The sequence below is a fragment of the Sprattus sprattus genome (genome assembly GCF_963457725.1).
Source record: "Sprattus sprattus genome assembly, chromosome: 4".
In the NCBI taxonomy this organism is placed as follows: Eukaryota; Metazoa; Chordata; class Actinopteri; order Clupeiformes; family Clupeidae; genus Sprattus; species Sprattus sprattus.
Genome location: NC_137923.1, coordinates 8,643,600 through 8,658,381, shown reverse-complemented (window position 1 = coordinate 8,658,381; position 14,782 = coordinate 8,643,600). Strand labels below are relative to the sequence as shown.

At 40.4% G+C, this 14,782-nt stretch overlaps 1 protein-coding gene across 1 annotated transcript; it reads right to left on the bottom strand.

Moving 5' to 3' along the window:
• Positions 1-2,328: 2,328 nt before the first annotated feature.
• ing5b (inhibitor of growth family, member 5b) lies at positions 2,329-4,892 on the bottom strand. The gene is made up of 8 exons (XM_080837957.1): positions 4,814-4,892; positions 4,361-4,432; positions 4,102-4,268; positions 3,914-4,025; positions 3,722-3,809; positions 3,368-3,497; positions 3,196-3,257; positions 2,329-3,023 (listed from the first exon to the last, which is right to left on the bottom strand). The coding sequence occupies exons 1-8, from the start codon at positions 4,848-4,850 to the stop codon at positions 2,984-2,986; spliced, it is 708 nt and encodes a 235-aa protein (XP_080694083.1). The 5' UTR covers positions 4,851-4,892; the 3' UTR covers positions 2,329-2,983.
• Between the last annotated feature and the right edge of the window lie 9,890 nt (positions 4,893-14,782).

Genomic DNA, 14,782 nt, shown 5'->3' with positions numbered 1-14,782 from the left:
CTTCTTGTTGGACCGGGACAGACCCGCTATGGCGGAGGGGAAGCGGAACTACAGACCCAGCCCAGTCTGGACATGTTAGAAGTGATTTTAACATTAAAAGCTGCTGAAAATGTGATTCATTTTTTTTTTTACATTGTCTGTAAAAGACCCATTGCATCTTTTTTTGTGCTTATAGGAAATTCTCCTTCTGGTGAAATCAGTGTCATTGTTAAGTAGTATGAATCGTTTTCGATGACATCACATGAATGATGGGTAGTGCAGTACGGATTTTCTGAAAGTGACGTTGTTGAGCAGCTGACATGATTCTGTACTACATTTCCCATCATTATTTAGCATCCGGTGGTACGTCATGAAAATCAACCGGAGTTGAGCGATGTATCCAAGATCATATGGCGTTTTCTGGATGTTCTGAATATTTGAGGTGGCACTAAAAAATTATATTAAGCTATGAGTGGTGGTTAAAAATCACACAATTTACTATGTGAAACATCTTCTTACTGTATACAACATACAGGTGCATCTCAATAAATTAGAATATCATCGAAAAGTTGATTTATTTCAGTAATTCTATTCAAAAAGTGAAACTCATATATTATATAGATTGTTTACACACAGACTGATCTATTTAAAGTGTCTATTTCTTTTAATTTTCATTGTTATAACTGCCAGCTAATGAAAACCCAAAATTCAGTATCTCAGAAAATTAGAATATTGTGAAAAAGTTACATATTGATGACCAATGGTGTCACACTCTAATCAGCTAATTAACTCAAAACAACGGCAAAGGCTTCCTGAGCCTTTAAATGGTCTCTCAGTCTAGTTCAGTAGGCTACACAATCATGGGGAAGACTGCTGACTTGACAGTTGTCCAGAAGACGATCATTGACACCCTGCACAAGAAGGGTAAGACACAAAAGGTCATTGCTAAAGAAGCATGCTGTTCACAGAGTGCTGTATCCAAGCACATTAATGGGAAGTTGAATGGAAGGAAAACATTTGGTATAAAAAGGTGCACAAGCAACAGGGATAACGACATCTTTGAGAGGATTGTGAAACAAAGCCCATTCAAGGGAGATTCACAAGGAGTGGACTGCAGCTGGAGTCAGTGCTTCAAGAGCCTACACGCACAGACGTATCCAGAACATGGACTTCAACTGTCGCATTCCTGTGTCAAGCCACTCTTGAACCAGAGACAACGTCAGAGGCGTCTCACCTGGGCTAAAGACAAAAAGGACTGCACTGTTGCTCAGTGGTCCAAAGTTCTCTTTTCAGATGAAAGTAAATTTTGCATTTAATTTGGAAATCAAGGTCCCGGAGTCTGGAGGAAGAGAGGAGAGGAACAGAATCCAAGTTGCTTGAGGTCCAGTGTAAAGTGTCCACAGTCAGTGATGGTTTGGGGTGCCATGTCATCTGCTGGTGTTAGTCCACTGTGTGGTCCAAGGTCAGAACAGCCATCTACCAGAACGTTCTAGAGCACTTTGTGCTTCTCTCTGCTGACCAGCTTTATGGAGATGCAGATTTCATTTTCCATCAGGACTTGGCACCTGCACACACTTCCAAAGGTACCAGTACCTGGTTTAAAGACCATGGTATCCCTGTGCTTGATTGGCCAGCAAACTCGCCTGACCTAAAACCCATAGAGATTCTATAGGGTATTGTGAAAAGGAAGATGCGAGACAACAGACCCAAACACACAGAAGAGCTGAAGGCCACTATCAGAGCAACCTGGTCTTCCATAACACCTCAGCAGTGCCACAGACGGATTGCCTTCATGCCACGCCGCATTGCTGCAGCAATTCATGCAAAAGGAGCCCCAACCAAGTATTGAGTGCTGTACATGTTCATACTTTTCAGTAGTCCAACATTTCTGTGTTAAAAATCCTTTTTTCTATCGGTCTACAGTAATATTCTAATTTTCTGAGATACTGAATTTTGGGTTTTCATAAGCTGTAAGTTATAATCATCAAATTTAAAAGAAATAATCACTTGAAATATATCAGTCTGTGTGAAATGAATCTATATAAAACATGAGTTTCACTTTTTGAATAGAATTACTGAAATAAATCAACTTTTTGATGATATTCTAATATATTGAGATGCACCTGTATGTCATACCAAAAATAAATTGTATTTAACAGTTCATATGACCACTGTGTTCTCATCCTTTGCAGTAATGGCAAAAGAACAGAGACAAGTAACACGCAAAGCAAGTATAAAGGTAGCAAAAAAGCAGAGGCAAAATGCCGTTGACATGATTTAACAGAGCAGCAAAGGTTGCAAGAATAGAACTGGGAGATTAATTACACAGATTGCTGATAGTATTGTGGATTGTGCCTCTTACAAGTTTATTAGCAAAAATAACATAGAATTTCACATAAAATGCAAATGCATAGTTTTACATTTAAAACAAGGAGTGACATTTTTGATTGATAAAACACTGTTAAAACATTATTGATGCAATATCTTTGGGAAGAAGCAGTAACATCGACTATATATATTTTTTAACATGTATGGAAATTGTGAATTAGTGATGCAAAAAAGGCTGCATTTTACCCCTTATTGTCATATCCCTGTACAGGCTGTCTGACTCTTCAAGTTTTCAATAAAAAAACGCAATTAATATTACCTGAAAAGAGAGAACAGCAAATGTGCAGAAATGCTAAAATATAGAACATGCACTGCCAGTCAAGAAAAGCTGCCCCCACCCCCCTCCCCAAGGTATAACCTGTCTTTCCATTCCTGTTTCCCGATAGTGCTGCTCTGCTATCACAGTACATGAGTGCAAATCATTTATATTCATCAAGGCCTACAATGGCATCATGGGGATAGAAGACTGACATATACCAGCATTCATTCATTCGTTATGAGCTGAAATTAAAGGCTAGCTGGAGAGTAATATGCTGGGTCTGATGAACCTGTTCAGGGATAACAGAATTTGGCGTTTTCTGAAAGCATTCATTGCATATTTGAAGATTCAAGCTAATTATTTTTTTCTCATCTCCTTGATGCAGCAAGGACAATACCTGCAAAGTCAAAGACAATAGTTAGTTAAATGAATGACAAAAGGAAAACAATAACACCAGATGAGTATTTATAACAAGCTTACCATGTTAAATTAATTCCCTGTGTTAAACATCAAACCTACCTACTCCTAATTTGCCCTTCGAAAAAAACTACAATTTGTTGTCAACTTACCATTTCCCCTTTGGTTTTGTTGCCAGGCCAACACAGGCGAAGTGAAACCATTCTATTGGACACTGTTAGGACATTTTGATACAGCATTAGTCAACTCAATGGCCATGCATGAGCAATGTTTCAACTGTAAGTTAGATATGACAGGATATGACAGTTAGAATATTAAACTTACGTCAAGATTGTCACAGCCAATCATCTCTCCATATGACACTTGACTACACAAGCAGTAGGTTGGTTCATTTGGGTCCACTGGCATGTCAAGCACATCGGATGGGTGCATAGCCAAGTCAGTGTTGTTGGGGCTGAGGACAGAGGGGGGAAATATGATTTACAACCCAGGAATAATTTACAGTTTGATTTTTAAAGCTCAGCAAGTCCCTACATTAATAGTATTGTCAAACGGTATCCACATGTGTGGTGTGAGTCTATGGGAGTGCAAAGTGTAATGTATATCTAACACAACTGGGGTAGCATTGCAAGACACATTATTATATTTTCAATGAAAAATGTAAGTATGACAACCTACCTGTTTTTCACCTTTTTCCTCCCAGGAGAGTCTGGGTCAGATTCTTTCTGGGTCCTGGTCACTTTCTTGTCCCTGACACTTTTGTCCTCTGTGGAAAAATAAGATTAATGAGGACTGTTACTTTACAAAGCACTGAGAAATGAAAACATTCTCTGAAAACAAAGAGTAAAGTAAGCAACTTTAAGAACTTACTCTTCAATCTTTTCTCATCTGAGCTCTCCTGGCTGCTTGTGTCAAGTTTATCCTTCAGATCATTCTCAAAACGAGCCAGGTCAGCGTCCAATCGACGAATGTGTTTGTCTACCTGAAAAAGGTATCATTCTTGACTAAGACATGGCATTCCAAATTAAATGTATGATGTTTGGGCAATGTGTACTGACCAGTTCGTATATCTGCATAGCAAGCTGCACTTTGTCATCGCTGTACTCTTTGCATTTCGTGTAAGCATTTTCAATCTTCTGTAGATGCTGGACACGTTGGTCAGAGGCTAGATTCTTTACATTTGCAACATAGTCTTCTGCAAGTTTATCAATCTCAGCCTTCTGCTCTGTAAAACAAAGTAGTCAAGTGACTAAGCTATTTTCAAAACATTCAATGGCAAATTAAATTATCATAATTGGGTGTCATATCAAGTCTTACCTTCCGTTCTATTATCTAACTCGCTCATCAAAGTGAAGTTCCTCTGAAGTTCGTAAGGCAAGCCCTCGATACCTGAGGGAGTAAAAACGACATATTTTGAACATCTAATTGTTAGCTAGATTACTCTGCTAATTTACTTGTCGAAACATATGATAACTAGCTCTGCCGCTGGTTGCATTAACTAGATCATTGCATTCACCAGTCAAAGTTGAATCCCTTGAAGAAAGAAACTTATGACAAAGTCACTACATAACCAGTGAGCTAACGTTAGCTGTGTAATTACTCGATGAATTTCAGAGTTTGGGTAACCTTAGCGAGCTAGCTAAAGCCATCTTTCTACCCTACAAACCCACTTCTGTCAGAACCATCTTTCAAAGTACGGACTTTCTTCTTTAAATGCTAAAACAAATCTTGTTAGTCAAGCACTACTGCAGTTGTTGGCAGCCAACTTACTGTCAAGATAATGTTCCAAGTACACAGCTTTAGCCATACTGCTGTGAATATGACTTTCATCTATCCCGCGCTAGTAAATCACAATATTCTTCTTCGGGTTAGAGAAAATAGCGTTTGACATCTAAAAGAAAGTGAATGCGCCCTCTGCTGTACAGGCGCAATTTTACAAGCTATTTCCGTTTACTAAGACACATTTAGTTCCGTGAAACTAGCGGATTTAAGGATTTCTGTAGCGGCAATAAGACGTCCGGTCAGTCCGAAACGGCAGAATATACCGTCAAAATAAAAGTACAATTAAACGCTCTCCTGAAACTCGATTTGTTGACAGAAATCACACTTTTGGCTGTAGGTATGTCTTGCTAGAATCATTTTAACGTCTGTCTTCAATATTTTAGGACAGCGAAACAGCAAAAATTGATAGTAAAATGGACACAAGTTGCAAGCGTGTCTCAGTCATTTACAGCATAGGGAGCCATTGGCAACGAAGTGACGGCTTGTGCACCGTTTTATTTGTTGATATTTGGCACTCGCTGTTGTTGGGTCATTCCTGTAGTGCGTGCATACTCATGGCTCCACTCGTGCACCCAATCAGAGTTGTTTGCACTTAAGGTACCCAGTCGCGGGAAGAGGAGAACAGTGGATGGAGAGTTGGTGTGAAGGCAGTTGGTTTGCATACGTTTACCGTTTAAATATTATCATTTAAATCGTGTGCGTTCAGATACTTGTAAGTATTAATAATGTTCCTTTATTATGCTTAGTTTATTCTGCTTACAGTATGTGTTTAGATAACCGAGCATTGATATTTAAATCCGTTGTACGATCGCGGGTGTATATTTAATTAATGCCGGTCGCGGTTAAATTATAAATGTATATAATCTTCTTTAGCGATTTAGGGATATGTTTAGTGTAACTTGTGCTGTTTAGCAGATATAATGTAATTATAAGTGTAATAATAAGTGATTAATGTAGGTAGTAGTGTGAATTTAGTTAGATGACAAACTTGTTGATTAATGCTATTGTGAATGTTAGGTTGTGACTAGCTGTATATTGAGAGATTCATATAGTATTATTGCTAAGTAGTTTGTATTCTGTTTCTTTGCAGAACCACACACCCACACACAAACACATACATATACATGACCTAAACACACATACAGACACACACAAACACACCCTATCCATTCCATTCAATTCAATTTATTAATACATATCAAACTGGAGTCAACATCATTCTCAGGCATTTTAATTAGATGCACCACAGCGGCTTCTACAGATTCCTTACCAGAAAACAAGAGTCTCCACAATAACACCTACCTCAATACAAACCTGTGTTTATTCCATTAATCTCGGCTTTACAACAAACCTCATCTTTGGATGTTTGTAAATCAAATGTCATTTGAAAGGTCAGGTTGTCAGGATGTCATTTTACCCCCATGTTAAGGTGCACAAGATTTAGTTTTCTTATGTCATCTGTTTGAATATTAGGTGTGCTCTCCAGCCGTGTCTATGGCGAATGGTGCAGCGGGCACAAGATGCCCCGCCAATGCCACAAAAGCGATTCAGGCCCTGTAAATCATATGTCATTTGAAAGGTCATGTTGTCAGGATGTCATTTTACCCCCATGTTAAGGTGCACAAGATTTAGTTTTCTTATGTCATCTGTTTGAATATTAGGTGTGCCCTCCAGCCGTGTCTATGGCGAATGGTGCAGCGGGCACAAGATGCCCCGCCAATGCCACAAAAGCGATTCAGGCCCTGTAAATCATATGTCATTTGAAAGGTCATGTTGTCAGGATGTCATTTTACCCCCATGTTAAGGTGCACAAGATTTAGTTTTCTTATGTCATCTGTTTGAATATTAGGTGTGCCCTCCAGCCGTGTCTATGGCGAATGGTGCAGCGGGCACAAGATGCCCCGCCAATGCCACAAAAGCGATTCAGGCCCTGTAAATCATATGTCATTTGAAAGGTCATGTTGTCAGGATGTCATTTTACCCCCATGTTAAGGTGCACAAGATTTAGTTTTCTTATGTCATCTGTTTGAATATTAGGTGTGCCCTCCAGCCGTGTCTATGGCGAATGGTGCAGCGGGCACAAGATGCCCCGCCAATGCCACAAAAGCGATTCAGGCCCTGTAAATCATATGTCATTTGAAAGGTCATGTTGTCAGGATGTCATTTTACCCCCATGTTGAGGGTGCACAAGATTTAGTTTTCTTATGTCATCTGTTTGAATATTAGGTGTGCCCTCCAGCCGTGTCTATGGCGAATGGTGCAGCGGGCACAAGATGCCCCGCCAATGCCACAAAAGCGATTCAGGCCCTGTGAATCATATGTCATTTGAAAGGTCATGTTGTCAGGATGTCATTTTACCCCCATGTTAAGGTGCACAAGATTTAGTTTTCTTATTTCATCTGTTTGAATATTAGGTGTGCCCTCCAGCCGTGTCTATGGCGAATGGTGCAGCGGGCACAAGATGCCCCGCCAATGCCACAAAAGCGATTCAGGCCCTGTAAATCATATGTCATTTGAAAGGTCATGTTGTCAGGATGTCATTTTACCCCCATGTTAAGGTGCACAAGATTTAGTTTTCTTATGTCATCTGTTTGAATATTAGGTGTGCCCTCCAGCCGTGTCTATGGCGAATGGTGCAGCGGGCACAAGATGCCCCGCCAATGCCACAAAAGCGATTCAGGCCCTGTAAATCATATGTCATTTGAAAGGTCATGTTGTCAGGATGTCATTTTACCCCCATGTTAAGGTGCACAAGATTTAGTTTTCTTATGTCATCTGTTTGAATATTAGGTGTGCCCTCCAGCCGTGTCTATGGCGAATGGTGCAGCGGGCACAAGATGCCCCGCCAATGCCACAAAAGCGATTCAGGCCCTGTAAATCATATGTCATTTGAAAGGTCATGTTGTCAGGATGTCATTTTACCCCCATGTTAAGGTGCACAAGATTTAGTTTTCTTATTTCATCTGTTTGAATATTAGGTGTGCTCTCCAGCCGTGTCTATGGCGAATGGCACAGTTGGCACAAGATGCCCCGCCAATGCCACAAAAGCGATTCAGGCCCTGTAAATCATATGTCATTTGAAAGGTCATGTTGTCAGGATGTCATTTTACCCCCATGTTAAGGTGCACAAGATTTAGTTTTCTTATGTCATCTGTTTGAATATTAGGTGTGCCCTCCAGCCGTGTCTATGGCGAATGGTGCAGCGGGCACAAGATGCCCCGCCAATGCCACAAAAGCGATTCAGGCCCTGTAAATCATATGTCATTTGAAAGGTCATGTTGTCAGGATGTCATTTTACCCCCATGCTGAGGGTGCACAAGATTTAGTTTTCTTATGTCATCTGTTTGAATATTAGGTGTGCCCTCCAGCCGTGTCTATGGCGAATGGTGCAGCTGGCACAAGATGCCCCGCCAATGCCACAAAAGCGATTCAGGCCCTGTAAATCATATGTCATTTGAAAGGTCATGTTGTCAGGATGTCATTTTACCCCCATGTTGAGGGTGCACAAGATTTAGTTTTCTTATGTCATCTGTTTGAATATTAGGTGTGCCCTCCAGCCGTGTCTATGGCGAATGGTGCAGCGGGCACAAGATGCCCCGCCAATGCCACAAAAGCGATTCAGGCCCTGTAAATCATATGTCATTTGAAAGGTCATTTTGTCAGGATGTCATTTTACCCCCATGTTAAGGTGCACAAGATTTAGTTTTCTTATTTCATCTGTTTGAATATTAGGTGTGCCCTCCAGCCGTGTCTATGGCGAATGGTGCAGCGGGCACAAGATGCCCCGCCAATGCCACAAAAGCGATTCAGGCCCTGTAAATCATATGTCATTTGAAAGGTCATGTTGTCAGGATGTCATTTTACCCCCATGTTAAGGTGCACAAGATTTAGTTTTCTTATGTCATCTGTTTGAATATTAGGTGTGCCCTCCAGCCGTGTCTATGGCGAATGGTGCAGCGGGCACAAGATGCCCCGCCAATGCCACAAAAGCGATTCAGGCCCTGTAAATCATATGTCATTTGAAAGGTCATGTTGTCAGGATGTCATTTTACCCCCATGTTGAGGGTGCACAAGATTTAGTTTTCTTATGTCATCTGTTTGAATATTAGGTGTGCCCTCCAGCCGTGTCTATGGCGAATGGTGCAGCGGGCACAAGATGCCCCGCCAATGCCACAAAAGCGATTCAGGCCCTGTGAATCATATGTCATTTGAAAGGTCATGTTGTCAGGATGTCATTTTACCCCCATGTTAAGGTGCACAAGATTTAGTTTTCTTATTTCATCTGTTTTTATATTAGGTGTGCCCTCCAGCCGTGTCTATGGCGAATGGTGCAGCGGGCACAAGATGCCCCGCCAATGCCACAAAAGCGATTCAGGCCCTGTAAATCATATGTCATTTGAAAGGTCATGTTGTCAGGATGTCATTTTACCCCCATGTTAAGGTGCACAAGATTTAGTTTTCTTATGTCATCTGTTTGAATATTAGGTGTGCCCTCCAGCCGTGTCTATGGCGAATGGTGCAGCGGGCACAAGATGCCCCGCCAATGCCACAAAAGCGATTCAGGCCCTGTAAATCATATGTCATTTGAAAGGTCATGTTGTCAGGATGTCATTTTACCCCCATGTTAAGGTGCACAAGATTTAGTTTTCTTATGTCATCTGTTTGAATATTAGGTGTGCCCTCCAGCCGTGTCTATGGCGAATGGTGCAGCGGGCACAAGATGCCCCGCCAATGCCACAAAAGCGATTCAGGCCCTGTAAATCATATGTAATTTGAAAGGTCATGTTGTCAGGATGTCATTTTACCCCCATGTTAAGGTGCACAAGATTTAGTTTTCTTATTTCATCTGTTTGAATATTAGGTGTGCCCTCCAACCGTGTCAATGGCGAACGGTGCAGCGGGCACAAGATGCCCCGCCAATGCCACAAAAGCGATTCAGGCCCTGTAAATCATATGTCATTTGAAAGGTCATGTTGTCAGGATGTCATTTTACCCCCATGCTAAGGTGCACAAGATTTAGTTTTCTTATGTCATCTGTTTGAATATTAGGTGTGCCCTCCAGCCGTGTCTATGGCGAATGGTGCAGCGGGCACAAGATGCCCCGCCAATGCCACAAAAGCGATTCAGGCCCTGTAAATCATATGTCATTTGAAAGGTCATGTTGTCAGGATGTCATTTTACCTCCATGTTAAGGTGCACAAGATTTAGTTTTCTTATTTCAGCTATTTGAATATGTGCTCTCCAGCCGTGTCTATGGCGAATGGCACAGTTGGCACAAGATGCCCCGCCAATGCCACAAAAGCGATTCAGGCCCTGTAAATCATATGTCATTTGAAAGGTCATGTTGTAAGGATTTCATTTTACCCCCATGTTGAGGGTGCACAAGACTTAGTTTTCCTATTTCAAGTATTTGAATGTCATGCATGCACTCTAATTGTGTGCATTGTATAATGCCTTGTTTTATGGCTTTCATCAATGAGCTGTAGTGTTTAGTGTAACCCTCTTAGTTTCTTTGGTCTTCAAATAAGAAATAAGTTATTTCTCGAATAAGGCAAATGATATATGTATCCCAAATGATATATATCCCCCTGAAAAAGATAGAGCCATTTTTAGAGCTATTGAAAAATAGTAGGCTACTTTTATCATGTAATTTGAACAATCTGGAAGGTTTCCACCAAACATCTTCATTAATTTCTCATTCTTATACATTAAAAGGCGAAATTTCGACCGTTGGGTGGCTGCATGGAATTCATTATCATTATTGTCAGGGATTCCCATTGTTAACCGCTGTGGATCCGTATAAATCGCGGGACTTTTATTTTGATAGTTTCGCTAACTTTTAGCCGTTTTGGCTAACAGTTTTCATATCCGGTTTGAACGTTCTATTCCCGCTAGGTTCACGCTGCTGACACATTTTCTGAACTAACTAACCATTTCCTCAAAACAACACACATTTTCTTAAAATAAAACTCCAATTTATACAACCATCTAACTTTCAGGTCAAATTCATCTGGCTTTCAGATGATACATGCAAGCAGTCAAATACACACTATGTGACTGTCTCCTATTACACATTTATTGTACTTCTAGGCCTACCAAAAGTTTTTTTTAAATGCCAGTCCCTATGTTATTTTGAACTTTGTAATGATAAAGTACCTCAACAGATTACCATTACAGGATCACACTGTCAAGAGACATTAAAATAATACTATTCAAAAAAAGAATTGCAAAAATCATGCAATACAGTTTTCTAAAAAAATAAATACTTCAGAGTAACACTGCTGCAAGAAACATGTCAGTCTCAAACATTCTATTGAATCCGCATTTAAATTGGACATAAACGCTGTGAACATTGTTTCCCAAAACACTGAAATAAGGCTAAAAATGTGCTTCTTACTTATTCATCATCCTCAGCTCTTACTGAATCAGATAACTTTGGCCTTCAAGTGTATGAGGCAGGTACACAGACCAGCACAGATGGAGGTGATATGGATATGTTAGACAATGTCAGTGATCTTTTTCTTAGATGTATAATTGTATTCTTCTTGTAATTGCAGGGACAGTTTCGACTACCTGCTTTGACTATACAGAACATTGTTGAAGAGATGAAAACATACATGATTTGGGTCAGACATACTTTGAGTAAGCTTACTGGTACTTCATTGCTAAAAAAATGACACATCATTACAGATGAGGACATGGTAGGTAAACTGACCCTGCTTACAGTTGCTAGAATTTAGCGTCACACAAAAAAAACAATCAAACAAACCCAGTAAAGGGTTTGGCCACTGATGTTTTCCTGCTCATAGAAATAGAACAAATTGGCTGACAACCATGATAAGTCGGACAATAAAAACAATGATTTTCTGTACATTACCACAGAGGACGTGGTGGAAGCTTTAGAGGGTGGCACTCAGCCTGAAGTTTCATGGACAATGAAAGCTGATTGGATAAAGTTGGGGCTGTGTTATCATCGTTTTTCGCCTGTCCACACGGCGACGTAAGAGCTGTGTTCTTCAAAGTCTCATCTCTGGAACCCTTTTTGGAAAAGGCCCTGAAAACGGCATTGACATGTGGATGCACGGCCATAAAACTTCTCAGTTTTCACCATTGCCGTGTGAATTGGCCACTGTTCAGACCACATGGCTGCCAGTGAGTGAGACACCAGAAAGACAACAGGAGAAGAAAGACACAGGCTAACTTCAGCCTTATGGAATGCATCTACTACTCCCAATGTGTGGCCTATTTTGTTCCAGGAGATTGGCATGACAGTCCACTTCCAAGAGCTCACTGAGGTATCACTTAAAGAGACTTCTCTTTCCAGTTTGGAAAAAAGGGAAAACAGCTTGTGGACTTCATAAGAACCATGATGTGTCTCAAAAAGTTACTACATGGAGGCAGCCATTTTGGATGAAGCATTCAAAGGTCCACTACAGCCTACGGTACACGGATGATCCACCAGAGGGCAGAAGACATCAAGACAAGACTTTTCAGGAAAGTATTGAACCGATACAATACACACTAGACCAAAGACTTGAAAAGGAGAGCTGCTTTTAGGTCCACAGTGACTTCAACTTTTTAAACACTAAAACAAAAACATAAGGCACCAGTTCTTACAGCAAGTTAAGATCTGCTCCTATTCATGCAGGTTGGTTCCCTTTCATGGAGGCACAAGCTTGGCTCCCTCAGTGTATGGGCGAGTATGGTCCCCATTATTAGGACTAAGTGGAGCTTGGGGTTTTATCTTATTTTGTATCTTATCTTATCTTATCTCATCTTATTTAATTTTTTATATATTGTCAATGTTATGTTTGATATATATGTTAATGCATTTTTTTTTTTTAGGTTGGATAGCCTTTTTCACTCTGGCAGGGGGACTGTCAATGGAAACTAGCCTTTTGGCTATAATTGGGTGCATTTACATTTTAATGTTCAGGAATGTACACTGTACTCCTCTTAACCTGGGCAAATGGCAATTAATCAAAGGAGTCATAACTGTAGGCACATCCACATTTGTATGATCCCTTGTGCTACAGTGAGGAGGAGGAGCTTGAGAGAAAAGATGCTTTAAAAATCAGACTTCTTCAAAAGATTCTTGTTTGAAAGGTCATTGCTATTGGTGCTCTTTACCCCCACCAGTCAAATGTTGCACGCCATCATTTTGTTTACGACCATTGCAGGTAAGAAGTGAGATTTGTGGAACTTGAGTAAAAACGGTCATGGCTTTTAATGAGTGTGTCCTGCTATGCTCGATATATCTAATGCAAGTTATATTTGATTAAGTCCTTTAACAACTATTTACATTTTTATTTTGTTACCTCTGCAGGTGGTATTGTAGCTGATGTCATCACCCCAAGCAGAACTGAAGTCTCTGCTGAGGGGGGATCTACTGTTAACCTCTCCTGCAGCTACTCTTCAGCATACACTCTACAGTGGTATCGCCAGTATCCCAGATCAGCTCCAGAGTTTCTGGTGCTCACTGCCAACACTGCAGGAGATGATCTGAGATCAGATGTAGATCACCGACTGTCTGTGAGGATAAATGAGGGGAAAACTCAGACCTCTCTGCAGATCTCCACTGCTACACTCACTGATGCTGCACTGTACTACACAGTAAATTTAATAGTGTTAAAATAACTCTTATAGAGTTGAATTTAACACTGTTAAAGATAACATATGGTCCCATTCCCAATAGTGTTAAATTTACTCTATCAACAGTGTTAACTTCCCGGTGTATATTCAACAACAATAGGTGTAAAAAAATAACAAGTTAAGTTAAAGTTTACACTGTGATTTTAACACTTTGAATTTTACTGTGTACTGTGCCTTGGAGCCCACAGTGACAGAAACCACACCGCCTGCAGCACAAAAACATCACAGTACCATAAAGGGAGTTCAGTAAAACTGGACTCAGATGCTGCACTGTACATACTCCTCCAAATCAGTAAATAATAAGATGCAACTAAAATATCATACAACTGACAATAAACTGACAATAAACAGTGCTGAAAGGTATAGGTTTTAGTGGAAAATGTAAACAGAAAGTTTGGATTACCACCCAGTGGATATGATCTGTTACTACATATTGTTACTACATACTCATGAGTGGAAATTGATGAAAAGCCCGAACCCCAAACGTGCGTACAAATGGAATCGCCCTTGCCATGCACCTGAACGGTACATATCTGTTTCATGCTTTAAAAAATAGATTTTGGTTCAACTTAATAAAAAAAAAAAAACAGGCCTAGCAAATACAGGATAGAAACTTTTATTCCAGACAGTTGTAAAAGCTTAAATGGTATGCAGCCAGCTGTTCTATACTGTTGATGCAACCACTGCTGGTCTGTCATTCACCAATTTCACTCTCTCGCTGGATATATCACTTACAAAAGGCATTCTTTAAAGGCAAAATATGAAAATGCAGTAGAAGTCCTTACTCAGATGCAGTGGCGTAGCCAGAATAAAAATACTAGGTGTTCCCAAGAAAATACTGGTGTTCCTGTTTTTTTCTCTCCAAATGTATTAACTCCAAAATAATACATTAACCATGTATTTTAACAGAGAACAAATGCAACCGCTGCAAAACATAAAGGGACGCAGTGCCCAGAGATGAAGAACACATAGAACGTGTGCGCATACTCATGGAGCCATATTATTACGCATACTATTACGCATGGTTAACAAACCCATTTAATCAGTATCTGAACAACACCGCTGCTGGGTTAAGAATGTAACGTATTTGCTGCTATATTTGCGCTGCAACTGAATTCACAGGGCAAGGCGGCGTGGCTCGGCTTAATGCATTAATTATCTCATCAGAGTCCAATTCCTCGGCGAGCTCCTTTTCAAACATGAGCAGTGAGATGCTATTCAGTCGGTCTGTGACCATTGTGGTTCTGATCTTCGACTTAACTCTGTTAACAACCGAGAACAGACGTTCAACAGAGCCACTTGTGA